Below are 23037 nucleotides of genomic sequence, written 5' to 3' on the forward strand. Positions count from 1 at the left end.
AAAGACACAAAAAAATAAAATCTCAAAATTTCCACCTAATATAAAACCTCAATAAATAACGAAATAAACTCTCAAATTATCACTCACCAAAACCACGCTTCCGCTGCTCACTCTAACAACTTTTAGTTGTAAAAACATTGGATCTCATACATCCGAAAAGAACTAACCTCCACATTTAACTAGTCCGCATATATTTTTTTTTTTTTGAGAGTATAATAAAAAAACTCCTAAGTATAATATAATCAAAAGTTCCAAGCCTAAGTATAATTTTTGTTTTTTTTTACTAACTAACAAAGAACTCCTAAAACAATATAGTATAATCAAAAGTTCCAAGCTTAAGTCCTGAATAACCTCGAGTCACAAATTTCAAATCCTTAGGAAATCTACTCTCAACCAAACTTCAAAATTCTAAGCTATACGATTAAAACAATTCCAAGCAAGCGTGATTAATCTCAACTCAAATAAAAAGATTTCAAGGAGAAAAAGAGTGAGGTACCTGTGATCTCATTGTTGTCGTTCTCAGCATCTTCAGATGTCAGTGCGAACACTCGGGCCGGTCCCATTCTATGTTGACTAATTCCCTGATTCGCTTGTTGGGAACCTGGATGTGGGTTACGCTTCTTGTTGTCTGTCAGTAGCAAAGGGCATTCCCTGATAAGATGTCCGATCTTACCGCATCGAAAACATGCCCCCATTTCCCTTCTGCACTCTCCAGTATGTGCACGATTACAAAACCTACAAAGGCTGTTCGATTGATTTCCATGCATTTGCTTTTGTCTCGAGCTGCTCCCATCATTTCTCTTTCTCCACGACCCTTGATCCATCGCAGATTGAGACCCCTGTGGCGCAGTCCTCTTCCTCTGTTCTAGTAGTGCTGCGCCTCTTTGAAGACTCCGCTCAAAGACTGTGGCCTTATTCACCTACTCTGAAAAGTTCCGGATTTGAAAGCCCACAATTCGTTCATAAATCTTTTCATTCTGCCCTTGTTCAAACTTACGAGCCTTCTTCTCCTCATCAGCGATCAAATATACAGCAAAACGTGATAACTCGATAAATCTAGCTGCGTACTGGTGTACTGTCAAAGCTCCATGTACCAAGTTAGTGAACTCCATAGCCTTGTCATCACGGACTGAGGTTGGGAAAAAACGTTCCAGAAAGATCTGCTTGAAGTGCACCCAACGGACTATTTCCGTCCCTTCCGCTTCTCTGATGGTTCTTTTAGAAATCCACCATCTTTTTGCTTCTCCCGTTAGTTTGAAAGCAGAGTATAGAACCTTCTGTTCCTCTGTGCAGTTTATAATGCGGAGTATCTCCTCAATATCTTGGATCCAGTCTTCTGCTAAGGTTGCGTCGCCCCGACCATCGAAGGTGGGAGGATGCATTGGATTAAACTGTTCTATGGTGCATCCCCATTCATCATTTGTCGCATTCATACCCGACACACTTCTTTCCCGATGACGAGGTGGCATCCTGACAACTTGGATTATTAAAAAAAATATATACGGATAAAAGGGGTTTGTACAAAATAAGCAAATGGTGATAATAGTAAAACAAACATAAATGCACATAAAATGCGTACACGGAACAATAGTAACAATATATCTCCAAACTCAAAACCTTCAATTCTAACGAACGCCTTGTATCTGGTCTACAGAAACGTAACAAACCTCAATCAACATAAGTATCTCAAAAGATCTATAAAATCCTACTTCTCAAATTCCATAGTACATCTTTCCTAACAACTGAAGATTCTAAAACAAAAGTATCGATAAAATCACATCTAACAGTCCACAAATGTCCACACCACAACACTGAAAATTATTTCCTCAACATCATGATCTAGTGCTTACAAAATTCTAACACCTTAAAACTGAAATTTCTTCCTACACCCACAGATATCTAAACCTCCAAGGTTTATAGTATGCAGAATTCAAACTTGTCTCTAATACCAACTGTAACGCCCCGATCCCGGAAGTCCGGAGAGTTAACTCTTAATATCTAAAATCAACTTAAGTAACACAACTAAATATCCAGAAAATCCAAAACAATGATAATTCATTTAATCGATCCAAATATCTAAGTTCCTCCATGGGGACAATAAAGAGAATCTCAATAACATAAATTAAAAACTCTCCAAAACTCGAAATTATCCTTAACTCATCAAATCAAAATACCCGAAAAATAAAATCTGTTCACTAACTATGACTCTCAAATAAGCACTTGTACCCTCAGGCACTTATTCCACTTAGATCATCACACGTTACTAAAACTTCCTACTCTTGTTCTCCAGCTGAACCATCAAAATTATCTGAAAAAAATATGGAGATAAGGGGTAAGTTATCAACAACTCAGTAAGCAGATGACATATACCAGTGTGTAAACATGAGCATTTACAAAATTCAGAATGCAAAAACAAATATTTTATTTCAGAATACCGAATCAGAATAACATTTTCATAATGCAGCATCATACCATGTTATAAAAATATCAGAGCGAAAGTTTGAAAATATTCATAATCAAAATCCCTTTGGCATAGCATAAACTGAAACATCACATCTTATCTTATCATATTAGAACAAATACCAAGTTCAACCCTCACGGTAGGGTTGTGCAAACCCCAGTAGCTAACCGAGCAGAAACAGAATGTGAATCTTCCCCTTATCATTCTGGGAGCCTCGAGTGTACACATAAGAAAGACCACGCAGAAAACCACTTTGTTTCCAAAATGGGTGCACCGGAAATAGAAAAGTTGGTACCAACCCGAACAGAGGCCACAGTTTTACACCCGTGGTAAGGTCAGAACGGAACAAAAACAGAAACAAAATGTTATGGCAGAGGTTTTCAGAAATTACATAAGATCATATCAGAGTACAGAAAATCTTCAGAACAGAACAAAATCATATCACAACATAATTTATGCACAAAATTTCATATTCGCTCTCTTTTGAAAGTTCAGAAACAGAAAGCCAAAAATAAGCTCATGTCTACACCCGTCATGACAGAAAATAATTTCTACTTAAACAGAATCTCATGAATAATGTAGAACAAATAACTGAGGTAGTTCAAATTTCTTTTCATAATCAAATATATATATTTTCCAAGAATAACCTCAGCTCATTTTATTTTAATGCAAAATCTAGCATAGGAATCCCACTTACTTGGACTTCATAGCTTTTTTTTTCAGAACTTTCCTAAAAAATGTCGAGCAGTAATTAAACGTCACCTATAAAATAACCACGTAATTATCATAAATTTCTAATTAATCACGTATTTCGATATTTAATCCTAAGCTTCTAAAATAACCTATTTAATCCCTCAAAACCTAGAATTCTCAAAATTCCCAAAATACCATCAATATCCACTTAATCGAATTCGTACCGAATAAGAATTTAATCGAGCAAGTATTAAGATAATTATAGAACTCAATAAAAATTAATATTCAAAATATCTAAAATTACCAACAGCATTTTATAAATAAATAGAATATATTGTCTACTAAAATTTTCATAAAATAGGTTATGAAAAACTCATCTCTTAAGAAAAATAGGTTTACTTCTATTAATAAAAAATATTATCAAAATACAATATAATATTTATTGAAATTTTAAGCAAAAAATCATATTTAAATATAAACTCAACAAAAACAACTTCTCACCCGAAAACAGTAGGCTAAAACCGGGAACTTCCCATATATATACATATATATTAGGTTAAAACTTTACATATAAAACTACAACTTAAGAAATAAAAGTAGCGATGAACATAAACGCATGAATATTAGACATGTAGCGGCGGCAAAGACTCACCGAGAAGATAATGTGCGACAGCGCAGGGTGCGATGGGAGGTGGTGTACTCGACGGCTATGCACTGGATGAGAGAGAGAGAGAGAGAGATGCACGGTGAGAGAGGGACAAAGTCATGATATACAGAGTGAAACACGGCGTGCATGGAGTTGTTACCGAGTGTGTTACGCGCGACAACGGCCTAGGTGGCTATCGACGGTGGCACAGCTAGGCGTGGCTGAGATGCTGGGCTATAGGTTCTCCTTTGTGCCGCAGAGGAGACGTCCGAAAGGGTTGGACAAAACGCAAAACTTGTCGTGCTTGGAGAAGCAACCAAATGCTCTGTTTTCAAAAACTAAAACAGAGTATGCCGTGTGTGTTTCTCCTTCAAGGCTGGGCGGTGGTTGTTGGCTTCCCGTGGTGGTGAGGACGGCTGGAGGGTGGTGCGCTTCTCGCACAAAGGAGTTGCTGTCCACGATTTCGAGTGGCAGGGCAGCGGCGTCACGGGAAGGAAAGAAATAGCGTTGCGTTACGGCTTGGCCAGCGGTTGGGTGTTGGACGGCTTAGGGTGGTTCTACGAGACCAAGGCAGAGGAGAGCTCTGCAGTGGCTATCTTAGGGTGTTGGTGGTTTGCGGTGGAGGTTTATGGTGGCAAGGTTGATGAGCATAGAACCGAGAAGGCGGAGAGGCAGTGAACGAGAGGGAGTGAAATGTGGGTTGCGAAGATTACGAATGGGGCAGTGAACGTAACAGCGCAGTTGCTCTAAGCAGTGCCAAAGTGTGCGTATAAATATGATGCGAAAACCCTAGGGATAAGAAAGACGTGCATGCGGACGGAGAAGAGTCGTGCGTGTGTGTGCATGTCCCGAAGGAATGTGTGTGAAAACGTGCCATGAACTAAGCGAACACTAACGGGTGAAAAAGAAACATCGACGGAAGAAAAAAAAAAGTAAAACATGCAGAAAAAAAAAATTTTATGTGTGAAGAATATAAAACAAAATAGAATGAACAAAATAAATAAATAAGAAAATCATTAAAAAAAAAAATTGATTGGGTCCGAGTGTTACACTTTTAGCTAACTATTGTTTGATCTATTGAATCACAATGAGACCGAGAGGTGATTTGTGATTAAAACTCTAGGATTAAACATCATTAGTTGAGCAACAGCAAAGATATTTTACCGCGACTAGTGTGATTTTTAAGAAAAATTCAAAGAACATAATGAGTCTCTAATTAGTTAAATTCACATAGAGATATGGAGTTATTAGTTGGAGATATTTTTTGTATTATTCGAAAGAAAATTTTGAATAGTAAAGGGATTTTTATTATCAACTTGTGATAATTGAGATTCTATGACAAGGAAGAATAAACTGTATGAGATTTGTTAGGTGAAGTCAAACGCTCTAGATCTATTCTCATTATTTTTAAAATCCTAATTTTAATGTTCGTTTCTTTAGTTTAATTTAGATAAACCATTCTTCAAATTTTGGTTTTCTAAATAGTACTTAATTTGGTCAATTTCAATACTCAATAAAATAATTATTCCCTGTGGGTTCAATAACTGTGTTCTTTAAAACACTTTACTACTTGTTACGATTTTATCCACTTACAAATATATTTCTAAGCGAACAAGCCACCTACGTTAGAGAGCAGAGACCAATGCATAGAGTAAAAATTCGAGGCCCCTAGGAACTATAGGGAGTTTTGATTTTCTTTACTTTCAACTAAAAATTATGGTGAATTTGTTGATATTAAATTTAATTTTTTGCATGAACTAAATTTTCTTCATTCTAGGAAAACAATGTAATCTAATCTCAAACTATGCTTGCCTTTCTATGTTAATTTGAAGTAATTCTCTGTTATATTTAGGGCTGAGCAAAAATCTGACAATCCGACTCCTAATCCGACTCCGCCCCGGCTCCGCTCCGAGTCCGCTCCGACTCCGTCGGAGTCGGAGTTTTTTCCCTATTGGAAGTCGGAGTCGGAGTCGGAGTCGGAGTCATTGAAGAACCGACTCCGACTCCGCTCCGATCCGCCTCCGACAATCTGCCTCCGCCTCCGACTTGGTCCTCCGACTCCACCTTCGATTTTATACATATTTTATAAAAAAATATATGTGTTTTTCTATATATTAATCATTTAAATTTTATACAACTATATCTTATATAGTTAGTTAAACTCAATAATATACTAGTTAAATAATATATTTATACTATAATATATAGACTAAATTGACTAATAAATAATAATAGTTTAGTATATGACTATATGTAAATATCATACTATTACAAATTTATAATATTACTACCATGTTACATGTAAGTTGTAACACTAAATTACTAATGTATAAATATAATAACATGTAATACTAATGTATATATAATATACTATAAACACTAAGATGCATAATAACATCAACATGTAATACTAATGGATAAACACTAATCTATAAATTTAGAATAACATATAATACTAATGAATAATAACTAAAGTATTATTCATATAAATTTTATATAACAATATCTTGTATTAATTATATTTTTTGACTTAATAAATTCTCAACATATTCCTTTTGATAAATATATTAGTAATACTAATATACATTAGTATATTAATTAGATTTATGGTCTAATACTAATACTATTAGTAATCCACTTTAACTAATACTAATATTTATACTAGTACTATTATAGACTATAGTTATAACTTATAGTATTATACCTACACTAAATCACTGATTCACTATAACTTATACTAATATAGTTATGTTAAATCACTATAACTAAAACTAATGTAGTTATACTAATCATTATAACTATATATAGTATTAATATCACGATTAGTATAATATATAGTATTAATAATAACTAATACTAATATAACTATTAGTATAACTAATGTCACTACTAGTATAACTAATACTAATATTAATATACTAATACTATTAGTGTATTACTAATATTTATATATATTAATATATATATCAAGTATAAGAGATTAGAGATTTAATATATATAATATTAAATCACTAACATACTAATAGTATGATACTATAGTATTAGTAATTATACTATAAGATATAGTAATAGACTAATAGTATAATATATTAATACTATATTATATATAAAATAGTAATACTATATTTTGAATCTTCATTTCATATACGGTGCCTTTGTTTTTAATATTCATATATAATAATATATATCATATATATAATATAATTAAAAATAGATTCATAGTAATTATAATAGTATACTATAGTAACTATACGGTGCTTTTTTTTTAATCTTCATTTCGTATACGGTGCCTTTGTTTATTGTAGTGATTAGTTGGATGTGGATATGGAATCATGGACGATGGGAGTACATGTAAAAATATGACTTTCTTTTTATTTTTTGAATGTATGTTAGCATGTTACTTGCTTTATTTAGTTGTATTTTTTATTATAATCAAAAGTTTAATAAGTTTGGATTGTAATTTTGAGAAAATTGAAATTTGAAAGACCACAATTTTTTTTTAAAGTGGGTCAAATATGAAGTTCAAAAAAAAATTAAAAAAAAAGTCAAAAAATCCGACTCCGATCCGACTCCGATCCGACAAGTCAGAGTCGGATCAGAGTCGGATTCTCTACATGTCGGAGTCGGAGTCGGAGGTCGGATTTGACCTCCGACAAAGTCGGAGTCGGAGTCGGAGGTTGGGCCCTCCGACTCCGAAAGTATCGGTGCTCAGCCCTAGTTATATTTGTCTGATTTGTTCTGAGCTTATTGCTTCTAATTAACTAGCCATTGATTAGATGATTTTAATATTGTGATTTGCTTTCAAAAGAAGGAATTATAGGATAGACCTTGGATATTTCCGCATAGGTAAGTATAGAAATCGAAAGACCAATATGAATGTATGTAGTCTTAAAATCGCTGGTCTTAATGCTTTTTTGCTTCATTAATTTGCATACTCTTGTTTAAAATGATGATTAAGAATAAATTCAACTGACTATCAAAAGAGGCTTTTGGATGAGTTTGGAGATTTTGCTAACAAACAAAGAGAATTAAATTCAATTAGTAAGATGAGAAAAACATAGTGATGGATTAGGTAAAATTGGTCTCCTAGAAGTTCTTTTTCTTATTGACCCGTTCATCAAACAATAACTTTCTTTTCCCTTGAATATTTTCTTTGAATTAGTTTTATTTCAATTTGCAATTACAAACAATCTTAGTGACAATTCTAAATAAAGTCGAGGTTAGTATAATTTCGGTACTTGTCAAAATTGAGTTACCAATCCCTGAGCACGACACTCTTATAATCACTTTGCTATAAAACTACGATACTATGCACTTGTTGTTTTGCACCAATCATAACTGGCACATATGTTAACACACTCACAGCTGGTGCAGATACCTATGTTGTGATACGGTAATCGTTAGGGACACCTAGATAAAGGGAAGCGGTGTAGCACCCAAATGTTCACGTTTATTAATCATGTATTTATTGAACAAGATTCCAAGTTCATGTATTGTACATTCATGTTCATGCTATTCAACGTTCGGTTCAGTTCATATTCAATTTCAGTCAGTTCACGTTCAATTCAAGTCCATATTATGTTAAGTTCATGTTCAAGTCAGTTTATGTTCAAGTTCATGTCATGTCAAGTTCAGTTTCAAGTTCAATCTATGCTTAAGTTCAAATCATGTCAGTTTATGTCATGTTATATATCAAGTTACATCATGCTTATTTGTGATTATGATTATGCATTCATACCTTCACTGCCATGCATGCATCTGTAAACTATATGTTAAAGTTTCATGTTAACTTGTTGAGATTTGTTCTCAATCTCACTGTGGTAGTCCCAACTATCATTTTCCTAAATGGATGGGAATGTGCCAATATCAAAAGATGGAGCAGAGCCTAGCCGATTGGAGGAGGTTGATTAGGCAGCGTCGACACAATGCGGAGCTTGAGGCCTCCATGATTAGGTTTATAGATAGCATTTTGGCATCCCTAATCGAGTTATGTGAGTTGCTCAATGGACTAGTCCAAGGTGAATGTACGTATGGAGCTCTGTCTCCCATACCTCTGAGATTACAAATGTTTTGGACTTGTGCTATAATCATGGATATGTATCACTTTCATGTTTTATGTAATATGTTTCAAAATTATTTGGAATGTTATTAGTTTGGTACATAGTATTGCTCAAAGAAAAAAAAAATTATCCGCTGTGAATATTACATATTGCTAGATGAATGCTTGGTGCATATTGCATATTGCTAGATGCATGCTGCGAATATTGCATGCGACGCCCCCACTCCTACGTACAAAAACAAGGGAATCGTGACGTTAGGATGATGACAACACGGGTCACGCATCCCAACGAAATGTGCTCAAGTGTGTGCAACATGCAAGATTGCACAATAAAAATCGCAGCGGATAATATAAATAAGTCATCTAAGTACCAGAAATTTAAATACAAATATTCAAAACAAATTACCTTTAAAGAGTTATACAGGCATCCCAAATATATTACAAAGGCAACACATAGATTGATAAAAAACGAAACTTGATAAACAGGAGCAATCCCAGATCACTCCACCAACGGAGCCAAGCTAAGGCTCATCATCCTCATCTGCATCAAAATCTGCGATACCATAAAATGGTACCACAGGTAAGTATAAACCAAACAACTCTCGGGATAAAAAAATACATTAATGCAACCAACATGCATTCATACGACAAAATCCACTTAGCTATAAAATACCATTTTTTTCCAAAAATGATTATTTCCAACACATGCCAAAATCCCTTTTTGGCCCAAAAACACAGTCTGTCATTTTCCCAGAAAATTATTCACACAAAACAAACCATTTATCGGACATTGTAGGCGGGAATCGCAGGTGGGACTCTACCACCGTCCCTGCTTACCACCATCCCTACCGCGTGCACCGTAGGCGGGAATCACAGGCGGGACACAACCACCATCCCTGCTTACCACCATCCCTACAGTTCATTTCCACACAATGAATACTTATCACACAAAATGAATACTTATCACACACCATGAATACTTATCAGAGCACTGTAGGCGGGAATCACAGGCTGGACTATACCACCATCCCTACCGTGTGCACCGTAGGCGGGAATCACAGGCGGGACACAACCACCATTCCTGCTTACCACCATCCCTACCGCGTGCACCGTAGGCGGGAATCACAGGCAGGACACAACCACCATTTCTGCTTACCACCATCCCTACCGCGTGCACCGTAGGCGGGAATCACAGGCGGGACTCTACCACCATCCCTGCTTACCACCGTCCCTACAGTCTCTTTTTCCTTTTTCTCAAACCAGTCAATCTAGTCGTTTCAAACACACTCAAATCATTTCACATGAAAATCCAATTTTCAGATAAACACATGAACATGTATGCAATCTTGTGAAAACCTAGTTTTCATTTACAAACATGAACATGCATGCAAATATGCCATATACACGAAACAACACCACAACAACCAACTATTCACAATACCAACCAAACACACAACTCCGTCCATAATCCATCCGACCCCCGAACTCCTCGGACTCAGTCCGGCATGTCCAACCACATCACAGTAATATGTGTTAGTGCAAAAATACATTTAAATCACGAAAGTTCTTTGGAAAAATACTTACAGTGCTATATAATAATTTTTGAAGGATCACGAAGCTGCAAGAAGTGGCGGCTCAACAACGTAACAGTGTAAAATACACTGTGGCCGTGGGTCTCAAAAACTCACTTTTCAACGGAGACAAACTAAGACCCGAAATTGATAGGGTAGGGCCTAGAGAGGTCGGTGAAGCCAATGGTAGTGGTGGTTTGCCGTGGGTGGCGGCGCAAATGGTGGTTTTAGGTCAAAAATACCCAAATCGGAAATGGGGTTGGATGTGCTTCACCGGTGACGGATCGGAGCTGGGGTTGGGTCCATTGGGTTGCTAGGAGGTCAAGGATGAAGTGGTGAAGAGATGGTGGCAGGAGGTTGCGCGGCGGCGGCGCGGGAGCTCAAAGGGTGCCGCGGCTTTACATCGTGCGAGGGAGGTAATGGCAGCGAGGGAGGAGCTGGGAATGGAGGGGAATGGCCGCCGGTGGGTGGAGGAGGTGGAGGAAGGGGCGGTGAGGTGCACGGCGGCGCAGAAAGTCTACAACCCGTATGGGTTTGACACAGCCAGAGGGGAGAGAGAGAGAGAGTGTGGGTAAGGGAAACCAGGGTGGGGGAGATCGCCGGAGTGTGAGGAAGGAGGTGGGATGGGCGGTGTCGCCGGACGGTGGCGCACGGCGACGGTTGGTGGACGAATGATGCGGACGCAGGGGAGAGAGGGAGAGCTGGTCGCGGGCGGGAGAGGAAGTAGGGGAAGAAAGGAAAAGAAGAAAAGAAAAAAAGAGAGGAAAGAGAAAATGGAGGGAAAAAAATGAGGTCCAATCCTCATATCTTGGGTCACAAAAATGATCCAACGAAAATGATTTCAAAACAGTATCTCAATTAAAATAATTTAAACGTAATGATACAATGAAAATAAAATAATTAAATCCAACAATCAAATAATTTAAAATAAAGAACAATTTAAACGCATCACAATAATAAATATTAAGAAAACATATCAAATTTAATTTTTGTAAATTTTAAAAATCATAAAATAAACCTACTAAAAATCCACCAATTTTAAAATAAGAGAATAAATTTTTGAATTATTAAAAATAATCCTTTAGTGAAAATACACTAAAATACGGGGTGTTATAATGCATATTGCATATTTCATGATCTTTAACTGTGATAAACGGGGGCAAGTAACCCTGTATTGTATGTCTCGACACTTTAGATGTCCATTCAATCTCAAGCAGGATCTAGGGGGTCACATTAATTAACTAATACACTCATATATATTATATATAACTTGTATAAATTTAACTTGGCTAGTTTCCTCCATTTTTGTTTACTTTATTAAGGAAGTCAATCAGCTTTCGATAATATAAGTTCGCCGCTACGTGATTAATGTTGAGTATTACAATTTGTGTTTTGAGTTTATTTTTTTATAATTTTAATGGATCCCACAAAAATTATTGCGTTTACATTAACTCGATTTATAAAGTAGAATAAAAAAAAAACTTACATAATTTATTTTTGAGGAAAAAAAAAAAAAAAAAGTGTGAAGAACTGTCTGCCATCCACTGATCATATAGATGACTAGAAAAAGAAAAAACAAAGGTGGCTGCAAGCTGCTAGCATTTATTTCTTAAGAAATCCAAGGATACCACGGAATAAGATTGACATGGGTTAATTAGACATTCCGGCTTTCTCGTTCATGGCATGCGTCCTTAGACCAGGTATATGGACATTAAGGATGTAGTCTTTCCAATCTATGCTCCTCACATCAAAACCGAACATCCTCTTTTCTTCCTCAGACATGCTTTCCATCAATCTCTGGGCATTGCTGTTAACAAACCTGCATGCATGCATTGTAGTGCTTTATTTACTAGAACAGCAGATGACATATCTTCATACAAGAGGGAAACAATATTATTTGAGGATCATATATATATACCTTCCTGGGTAGAACATGTATGGCTCATATATATTGGCTAGGTACTTTGCCCTCTCAACCAATTTTCTGCAACTATTTTCAAATTCCTGAGGCAGTTTCCCATTTGAATTTTGCTGAATTGTATCTCGCGAAATGTGAGCAGAAAATTCATCCATGGAGCCGAACATTTTGATGGGTTTTACATGGGTTGGCCTACCCTCGGAGTCGATCCAGGGAGATGAAATAAAGTGATCACTGAAAAATGTAAAATGATCTTTTAGGAGTAAGGGGCACTACAACAGAATGTGTGTTTTGTGACAGAGAAAACTGTCACAAAAAAATGGCAAACCGTCACTAAACATATTTGGTGACGGTTTGAAACTGTCACCATGACCGTCACCTAAAGTGCGTCACAGAAAACATTTGGTGACGGTTTACTGTTCAACCGTCACAAAAAATATTTTTAGTGACAGTTGGAAGTGTTCCGTTCGGTACAACGTTCGAACGTTCCTTTTTTTGTGACGGTTATGAACTGTCACAGAAAATCACGTTCGGACGTAAAATCAAACGTTCGGACGTTATACCCGACCGATTGGCGTTCGAATGAGAGAAGTTGACGTTCGTTGGATATCGTGTTCGAACGTATAAAATTTACGTTCGAATGTTAATGCGTCCGAACGTTAATTACATTAAACGTTCGAATATTTGTTCGAACGTAAACGTAAATGTTCAAACGTAGCGCGTTTAATGTTCGGACGTTATTTCGAATGTAAATGAAGGAGCGTCCGAATGCAAGTTCTTTGTTCGAACGTTAGTCGCTTTACCGTTCGAACGGTTTGTTCGTTTTAGCGTGAGTACGTTCGAACGATTCAATTGTATTTACGTTCGAACGTTTGTTACAGTGTGAACCAACGTTCGAACGATTTTTTTTTACATTCGAACGTACAGATCAGAAATACTAATTTCATAAAATTTAAAAACATAATACCAATTGTATCATATTACATACCCAATTAACAAGTAACAATGTCTTATAAAAGTACAAAATTAGATATTAAAACTAGTCAGAAATATTGATAAAATTTATTTCTTCTTTTTCCCTCGCCCATGGGGATTTTGTTGCAACGACATAACACGTTCCATTTGCACCATCATCTCCCGTTGCACTTGCTCTTGCACTTCATTGCGTATTCTTTCCTCTTGGTCTCTCTGTTGGTCCTGCAAACGCGTCTCTAAATGAGACTGTCGTTCTAAGAGAGACTCTAACTCTTGTTGTCTCGACCTCATATACTCATTCTCACGCCGTGCAGCTTCTAAATCTGCCGTAAGATTATTAATTTGTGAAGCCGATGAGGTTGAGGAGGATGAACATTTATGCTTGATAGATCGTCCCAAACCTCTTGCCATACTAGACTGCGGCCCGAGCACTTGCGTGAATATGTCTATGTCACTAGGAGAGGATTCCTCAGAAGCCGACTGCATCTCCAACATTTTGCTCTACAATTTAAAAGGTAATGATCGTAAATAATTAGTAACGTATTAAAAGAAATAGAAATAAGAAATAAACTATTAAAATATTATATAAATAATTTATTTAACAAAATTAACACTGCTTACATAATTATCTGCAGCGACAGGATCCATCCACTCACTATGCTCATTAGTGTGAGCAGCAGCATAGACATGAATGAGGGAAAAGTTTTCAGGATCATCACGTTTCTAACAAAGCGAGAATATTAGCAATTTTAAAAAGATAATATTAGTACTTATCAGAAATAATATCAGGAAAATAAATTAATTCTATAATTTTTTAATTACCATTTTTTCAGCAAGACGGTGGAATGACCTTGAACCGGCACGATGGTGGACAGTCAGAACGGATCTATTCTGTGCATTTGTAGAACTCAAGTGCTACAAAATATATTAAAAATGTTAATTGTAATATATATACATATAATATATAAAACGAATATGAATGTAAATAATTAAAAGATATAAATGTAAAATACCTGATAATCTGGAGATGCGAAAAGATCACAACATTTTCTCCAATCATCTAACTTCATCTGCTGAAAAGGAGACTGCGCAGCCTCTTCCAATGTCTCAAACTTCTTGAAGTGGTCATGACATCGTCCTTTGTGACGTCGGAATAGTGTAGCCATCAACTCATTCACGGTTCTCAAATCCTCGCTACGGCCAAAGTCGAGGTCGAATTCATCCTAATAAGGGAATCAGGTAGAAAATATAATATATTAATCTAGGTAAAAAAAATGTACTGAAAAGTATACTCACCAGCACACGACTTCGAATGTGCTCCTTAATCTCTATCGGAACATCTCGCCATGAGCGCACATAAAATGGAGTATAAGCTCGAACTACTGTGCCAATATAGGAGGAAAGCGCTGCTGCACTATCATCCACTCCTCCAGTGGAATTATCAGGAATTGTGATCTTCAGTTTACCATGCCTTCTATTTTTTTCAAGAGAGATTCCACGTGTATGGCCACGACCGCGACGTGCAGATGCATCAACTACATGATAATAGATATACTATAATTATAATTATATAGTTATTGAGGAAAAAATATTAACTATATATATAATTATCAACGACAATATTTCCTTACTGGTAGGTGTCGACTGGCTGTTGTTCTCTTCTGTGTTAGCTTCATCTTCAGGAACGGATTCCTCGAGTGGGAAGTCCTCAATGGGTTCAGGACTTGGACTTGGCGGAGGCACATTTCTTCGTTGTCGTTTTGGCGGCATTCTTGAAAATAATTAATTATATCAAAAAAAATTAATTAGAAGAAATTATGAAAATTCAAGATATTTTAGTCACCTATATGAATAAAATATTTAGTACTTTTATTCTTCAGATGAATTTTCCATGCTTGCTTCAGAATCTCCATCAATAACATCTTCATCATCATCATGTACCTCTTCTTCATCATCTTTATCCACCTCCTGCCCGGATTCTGATTCGTCTTCATCTTCTGACTCGTCTTCTTCTTCTTCCTCCTCACTGACTTGAATTAAATGATCATTTAATACAGACGGGTCGAGATGTACGGGTGGGACATCATCTCTACACAAGGGGAGCAACTCAAGTGCACCGAGGTCAACAAACAAATTAATACCCTCTCCATCTTCCTGGTATGCCTCAACAATCGGAGTGTCATCTTCATCTCCACTATTCTCGTAATCTGCACCCGTTCCTGCTTCATATATATTTCGAGGAACAAATTTTTGTACGACTCGCCAAGTTATCTCCCCACTATCTTCATCAGCACTTTTCATTGGATCAATCAAGTAATAGACTTGGGTACCTTGACAAGCGAATACAAATGGATCATCTTCGTACCATTTAGATGCAGTATTGACACTCGTAAAGTGATTATCCCTATGTATCGAAACCCGACCACCGCCTAGATCCCACCAATCACATTTAAAGACATATGTTACAGACCCACCCAGATATTTCAATCCGATAATATCACGTATGACACCATAATAGTCAATATCATCTGTTCCATGACTCCCCTCGACTAACACACCACAATTTTGAGTCTTTCTATTACGTTCACGGTCCAAAGTATGGAATCTATAACCTTGAACCGTGCATGCAGTATATCGAAGTGCTCTATTTGAGGGACCACGGGCCAATGCATACAATTCAGAAGAAATTGATCCGGGATGACGAGCACGTTGTTCCAAAATCTATAAATTGAAATAGTATATATTTATTATTTCATTATCCAGAGTTAAAAATTTCACAATATAACATATATATAATTTTAGTTCATACACGTTCTTCAAACCATCCGGGAAATTCTTCCTCGTGTCTTGCCTCTATATTTTCTACGCCTTCCGTCCTAAGTTTGTCCATGTGGTCACTGTTATAACATGTTGCAAAAGAAGTATATTTTGAGCACAACAATTCTAATTAATTTAAAGAAAACTATAATTATTCAAAGAAATGAAATGACATACCTAAGATAATCATCAATCTCTCGGCAGTTATTTAGCACATACCACCGAACTTTACCCAACTCTCCATCAATTAAATCGTAACCTGTTTGTGCACCCAAGGGTCGTACATTATGGGAAAACACTGATAGCTCACGAGGAGGCGGAGTAGCAAGATCAGCATTTCGCTCTTGACGATTAAATCGTGTCTCAACACCACGAAGATATAGAGAGCAAAATGTTAACCATTCATCGTGTATATAGGCCTCTGCTATTGAACCCTCAGCTTTGGCTTTATTCCCAACAGTGCGCTTCAATCGACCCAAATATCTTTCAACTGGATACATCCAACGGAACTGCACCGGTCCACCCAGAAGTACCTCTCGCGGTAAATGTATTGCTAAATGGACCATGACATCAAAAAATTATGGTGGAAAGATCTGCTCGAATTTACATAGTATAGTAGCAATGTCTTCTTCCAATTTCGACAACACATCTCGATTTACTACCCGAGCGCACAAATCCTTGAAAAACATACATAGTTCAGATATGGCCACACGTACATTAGATGTAAGCTTCCCACGAATTCCCACAGGTAATAACTTCTGCAAAAATACGTGACAATCATGACTTTTCAATCCATTGATTTTCCAATCATCAGGACTCACACATCTACCAATATTTGAAGCATAACCATCTGGCAACTTCACACCTTGCAACCATTTGCAGAAATCCATCCTCTCCTCCCTCGTCATCGTAAAACATGCATGCGGCATGACCACCCTGTTGCCTTCCACCCGCAAATGCAAATTATGTTTAATTCTCATTCTCTCAAGATCTTTCCTTGTCTTGATCGTGTCTTTCGTCTTTCGTCTTTTTGTTAATACTCATCGGCGAGCACCTTGGGATTCGTCGAGGAGTGGAGACATTTGCACACTCGACACCCCGTGAGGATGTAGGCACTTCTACATCATCTACTGGTCGGGGATGTGAGCCAGCATCAGCCAGAGATGCAGGCCAGTCAGAGGCTGAGGATACTGGCGTCGAGGCTCGGGATGATGACCGAGACGAGGATTTCTACATCCTCACCGGGAGGGATCGCATGCAGATCGAGCGGAAGAACGCCTTCAACCAGAACTATCTGCTGCATTTCTTCCGCATGTTGCACCTTATTGTTGCAACAAATGTCGATCCTGTGGCTCATAAAACCACATTTAGTCGGCTTCGGGCACAATTTTTGATACGAGTGGCACGTGGAGATCCTATAGATTTGCCATTGCACATCTTTCAGAGGATCCGTTACGAGGCGAGCATCGTCTCCACGGATAATCTCCCATATGGTGTCCTCATCAGCTGACTATTACTTGCACGGGGAGTGCCGACCCAGCCAGAGGAGCGGGTCAAAGATCAGATGAGCCCCCTCGACATGACCACGCATCGACGTAGCATTGGACAGGCGAGGGGACGTCAGCCACCCCCTGTAGAGGATCTAGTTCCTCCGACGCAGCCTGAGCCAGGTCATGTCGGGAGTAGTAGTCAGCATACGCCGAGTACGTCTGCAGGAGATGTGCGGCCTGCTTGGGTTGATGCGGTCATCTCACAGCTGACTGCGCATATCGATCATAAGATCGATCGATCGCTCGAGGCTATATCGGCGTCTGTTGCCGAACTCACCCATCGTGTAACTATCCTTAACGACAAGGTTGATACCTTGACTGAGGAGGTACGGAGTTCGACTTTTGCGGATAACATTATCATCTGACTGTTAATATCAAATTTTGTATTTTATTTTTAATATTTGTAACGAAAAATATTATTGAATATTTCTATCGTTTTTTAATTTCAATTTTTAATCTTCTTTGATGTTATATTTTTCAACTTTAATACTAAATCACTGCATTTCAAATATATATAAATCAATAATATATATTTATATATTACAAAGTGTGTATATATAAATATATACAATTCAATTTTTTAGACTTGTTCACAAATTATGCACAATAAAAACCACATAATTTTTAAATTAAAGTCATTTAATTTAAATTTACAATGAACGTTCGAATGTTATTACTTAACGTTCGAACATTGGTGCAAACATTTTACGTTCGAACGTAAAATTAATAACATTCGAACGGTTGCGCCAAAACATTTTACGTTCAAACGTAAACAGACATAATGTTCGAACGTATATGTAACGTTCGAACGCATATTTCCCATACGTTGGAACGTAAAAAAATCTCATTCTATCTTTAGTGACGGTTTGCAGAAACTGTCACAGAAAATACCTTTTAGTGACGGTCTAGGGACTGTCACAATTTCCTAACCGTCACTAAAAAACAATTGTGTTGTAGTGGGGTTAGCTACTGAAGAGGCAACATGGTAGATGTTCATGTCTCCCTTTCCGGCCATTCCATGCCTTGTTATGGCTGCCAAGGTGGCATTCACAACCATGTCAGCAGGGACCTACAATTAGCGGCCACCATGTAAGTTCGAGGAAGAATTAATATGTTCAGGTATTGTTGTTGAGTAATGCTACATGCAGTCGTGGAGTACGCAAACGCCGTGTAGTTGCTTTGAAAAAGAGTGGAATTCACTATTAGAAATTAATTTTCTTTTAATGTGAGTCCCGTATTTATTAAATTTTTTCAAAGTAATTGCATTGTGCTTGTACACATACGACAGTAACTATCATTTCTCTTTTCTGGAAATATCATAATTCTCTATAATTTTTTAATTATATTCCGTTGCAATTAATATTAGGATCCAGAATACTCACGGGTAGCATTTAATGTTGTAGAATCCACGCACACAGATATATATATATATATATATATTTATATATATATATATTTATATATTTCTCCCAATGGTAGAAAGCATTTGAATAAAACGATTATAGAGAATCTTGATCCATGTTGTAACAGACTTGAGTGGAATGGTAGCATGGGAAAAGTAATATTACTTACAATGTCGACTACCCCATTTAGATCAATTGGAAAACCCGTGAGCTGCCCTTTTCCGTAGGAGGAAATGATTGAGTCCATCATTCTTAAAGGAAATAAAAGAGAGTTATCTCAAGTGTTAATAAGAGCATTTGTAAAAGTGTTAATAAAAGCATTTGCATTTAGAATAATGTTAGATACAGTTCTAGAATTTGTAGTGCATGCAAATCTCGCGCACTCTTTTGAAAAATCTTGGGACACTATTAAAATGTAAGTTCTTTTCTATGGGTCTTAGATTTCTCCAATTTTTTAAAGAGGCGCGAGACTTGCACATCTTAAGACAGTACAAATCATTTTACTTGCATTTAGTCATGGCCAAGAACTAGTTGAATAATCGATAAATATATACCTAATCCCTTCTATACATCCAGGGAATGGCTCTTTATAAGTGCTCTCAATGACACTTGGCCTAACAATTACCATTGGAAGGTCTCCTTTAATTTCTCCCATTAATACCATTTCTCCCATAGCCTTAGTGAAAGAATATGTATTTTTCCACCCGTGTTTTCTTGCCCTGAAAATGAAATTGCTAAACATTAATATTGCACTCTTTTATTTAATATATAATAAAGTTGAATAATATATTCACTTAAGACTTGTCACAAAAGGAATTATAAAATAAAAAGTTATATTTTGATGTGGCTTAATATAGTATATTAGATTGATTTTTTAATAAATGATTAATTATATATATATATAGATAAAAATCCCCACCGTTTCGTCATGGAAACTAGGCACACAAACCACAAGACTATGATTGTACTTTTGTTAAATTCTGGAATGAAAAACTTCATATAGTTCTAAATATTCACTTTGAAAGAAAAGATAAAAAGAAGAAACTTCTTACCTCACCAAACCAAATTCTTTCATTTTCCGGGTCAGTCCTTTATTTTTAAAATCTTCTAAGGAATCCAAAGCCAACTTCATTTCAAGGTTGATGTCCAAAGTAGGGAAGGAACTTGGAGGGGTAGCCTCCTTGCGAAGTGACTCTTCCATAAATATTCCTTCTCCTACTCCATGAACATAAGCTGTACGTACGTTCACGAGTGAAAGAATTACATATATAACTATATTACTGTTCTAAGAACATTGGACATAAATCATAGCATTACTTGGGTAATCATGATAATTTGCCATGCCATAAGCTAATTCCACCCGTGTACCTGTTGATATATGCAAGAAGAGCTCAAGTTTCTTGCACGTCTTTGCAAAGCTCATAAGCAGACAAGGACCTCTTATGTTGATATCAACAGCAACATCGTATCTGCTTTTTCAAACAAAAATGCATAATAGTTAATAGATCTTTAATTATATATGTAAATACAGTTGTAATAAGCTGTACCAATACAAACAGATTCATACAACCTTTCACGGAAATCTGTAGTAGCTGCAGAATTTACAATAATATTGGCTTCTTTTCTAATCAGATCAGCCACTTGTGCATCTAAACCCAGATTATGCTCTCGGACATCACCAACTACAGTCACCAGTTTGCTCAACATGAAGTCTTGATAGGATTTCCCATGTATTTGCCGGAGACACTTGAACAGCTCAGCATTTATTATCTGAACACAAACATTAATTACTAGAAATGAATATTAGAGGTCCTCTTTACTTCACTTCTTGATCGAATAATTAGGTGATTCAATTTTAGAGATCGATAAACATGCACGCGCGTGATTAATTAATTAATTATGTGGTTCGTACCTGATTTGATGCTACTTGACATTTAAAAAATTAACCAATTCAGAAAGTTTCAAAGATATGACTTCATTATAAATAGATCAACACGTACTTCGCTTTGTAATCTTTCATTTGCAGATTCCTTGTTTTTTGCCCTGATCAAAACAAATATCTTACCCACATCTGGCACTGCTCGTAAAATCTTCTCAATGAGCACTACACGCGTTTAGAAAACATCAGTCCATGGTTACTAGCTTAATAAGGTGCTATATAAACATTTATCTCATACAAGCATTAGTAAGAGTATACCTTTGGCCAAGAATCCAGTAGCACCCGTAATGAAAAAATTCTTCCCTCTTAAAAAATTTACGACTCCAATGTCTTCATTAATCATCTTCACTAAAGTAGAGGTTGTTCCACCTCCAGCTTGGATCTTCCTCATCCTGTTATTAGGGTTTGAATTTAAACTCGCAGTAGCACTTACTGAAGCAACACCATAAGATTTTGATGTTCTACATAAAGATTTTGATGCATTGGGCCGGCTGCCTAGGCTGTAGCCTATGCTACTTATATTCCACCTTTTCCACGAGCAGCGATCTTGCTTCTCACTCTCAGGGACCCTTACTACCTTTCTGTATCCCAAAGAAAAAGAGTTTGGACGTAAAGCCTCCATGAGTACGTAGCTAGTTAGTAGCGAAGCTCAATGTTTGCTTATTTGCATAAGGGTGCTGATGTTTCCCAAGTGGAGATGAATAGGTCTTCCAGTGCCACATTATAAATAGGCTGAGTTGCACGGGATGAATTCACGGGACTTGCACGCAAGTCCCGTGAATTCATTCCGTGCATCAAACATTAATTCCGATAACCAAAACATGGTAGGGTGCGGATCGAGGACAACAACATATGTATAAGTTGTTAGAATATATATGTCTCAACTAGCTATATATAATTAGGGTTATTTTCTTCTCTTAATTAGGTTTGCTGTGTCAATACTTTGTAACATGCATTAATGATCTTGACTTTTTGTTTATTTTGATTATTGAAAGAGAAGGTGATCACCGTAAAAAAATTAGTTTGAAGTTGTTAGAAATAAACAATTACGAGGGAAAGGCTTTTAGGAGAAGGATCCAATACTATATATGAATTCAACATGAATAATATTTAATATCATCTATAAGTAGCTTGGACTTGAGCATTTCCTTCTTGGGTAGGGTAACCTGACAGCCAGACAAATTTCCTAGAATGATTACAATTTGGATAGCTGTTATTACCAGCTGCATGGCCGTCCTGTCCTTCATCCACACTACAAAAAAAATAAATATTTATAACGAGTTACTTGTAATGAAAAAGACTATTTATTACGAGAATAGATCAATTTCAAAAGAAAATATATAATCATTTTAGCAAGAAATAATTGAGCACAAATAAACAATTTCTTTTGTAATAAATTAAGAGCGGTGCTACTCTGCCGCCTGAGTAGCACCGCTCATTTATACCGCTAGTTTATTTTGAACTCTTCTTTTTAGTTTTCATTTTCATATTTTTTTAATATATTTAAAAAATAAAAAAATATACCAATACATTTAAAATCACTTTCTTAATTATTAAAAAATTAAAAAAAATTCAAAATTAAAATGAGCGGTACACTTGAGCGGTAAACTTCAGCCGGCAAAGAAGTATTTCTCATAAATTAAAGGTAGACCACAAATATCTATATATATCTTTCACAATAGGTGTAGTACTTTACTAGCTAGCTAGATTAGCGCACCACTACCTTATAATTTTGAGTAGCTGAGTTTTTACAATATGAATAGTACACAATAGATACCACAAATATGATCTAATGAAGAGATTATAATTTTCTCATGCAACAGAATTAACCTAGTAGTACTATCGATCGTAATTGGCACGTACAGAATTCAGGTATTCAGTCCCTTAAATTAGTAGCTAGCGGCCAGGGTTTACACCACAATATCTTTATATATCCTATAATTTTCTTCTGACGTAGAAGGCTAGGTATAGTTCTACGGCATGTAGAATTAACCTAAATATATTA

General features: G+C 36.4%; 2 protein-coding genes across 3 annotated transcripts; both read right to left on the reverse strand.

The window, feature by feature from the left end:
- Positions 1–920: 920 nt before the first annotated feature.
- LOC121246206 lies at positions 921–1433 on the reverse strand. The gene has a single exon (XM_041144267.1). The coding sequence runs from the start codon at positions 1431–1433 to the stop codon at positions 921–923; it is 513 nt and encodes a 170-aa protein (XP_041000201.1).
- Positions 1434–11951: 10518 nt separating this feature from the next.
- LOC121251126 (fatty acyl-CoA reductase 2, chloroplastic-like) lies at positions 11952–21784 on the reverse strand. 2 transcript variants are annotated; one of them, XM_041150455.1, is made up of 10 exons: positions 21291–21784; positions 21094–21197; positions 20664–20863; positions 20462–20565; positions 20146–20326; positions 19648–19812; positions 19263–19344; positions 18653–18759; positions 12349–12618; positions 11952–12249 (listed from the first exon to the last, which is right to left on the reverse strand). In XM_041150455.1, the coding sequence occupies exons 1-10, from the start codon at positions 21652–21654 to the stop codon at positions 12081–12083; spliced, it is 1746 nt and encodes a 581-aa protein (XP_041006389.1). In that variant the 5' UTR covers positions 21655–21784; the 3' UTR covers positions 11952–12080. The 2 variants fall into 2 exon arrangements, with proteins under 2 accessions (XP_041006389.1, XP_041006397.1); XM_041150463.1 differs by having other exon boundaries at positions 20462–20562; positions 21291–21783.
- Between the last annotated feature and the right edge of the window lie 1253 nt (positions 21785–23037).

The sequence above is a fragment of the Juglans microcarpa x Juglans regia genome, chromosome 1D (assembly GCF_004785595.1).
Source record: "Juglans microcarpa x Juglans regia isolate MS1-56 chromosome 1D, Jm3101_v1.0, whole genome shotgun sequence".
NCBI classification, from domain to species: Eukaryota; Viridiplantae; Streptophyta; class Magnoliopsida; order Fagales; family Juglandaceae; genus Juglans; species Juglans microcarpa x Juglans regia.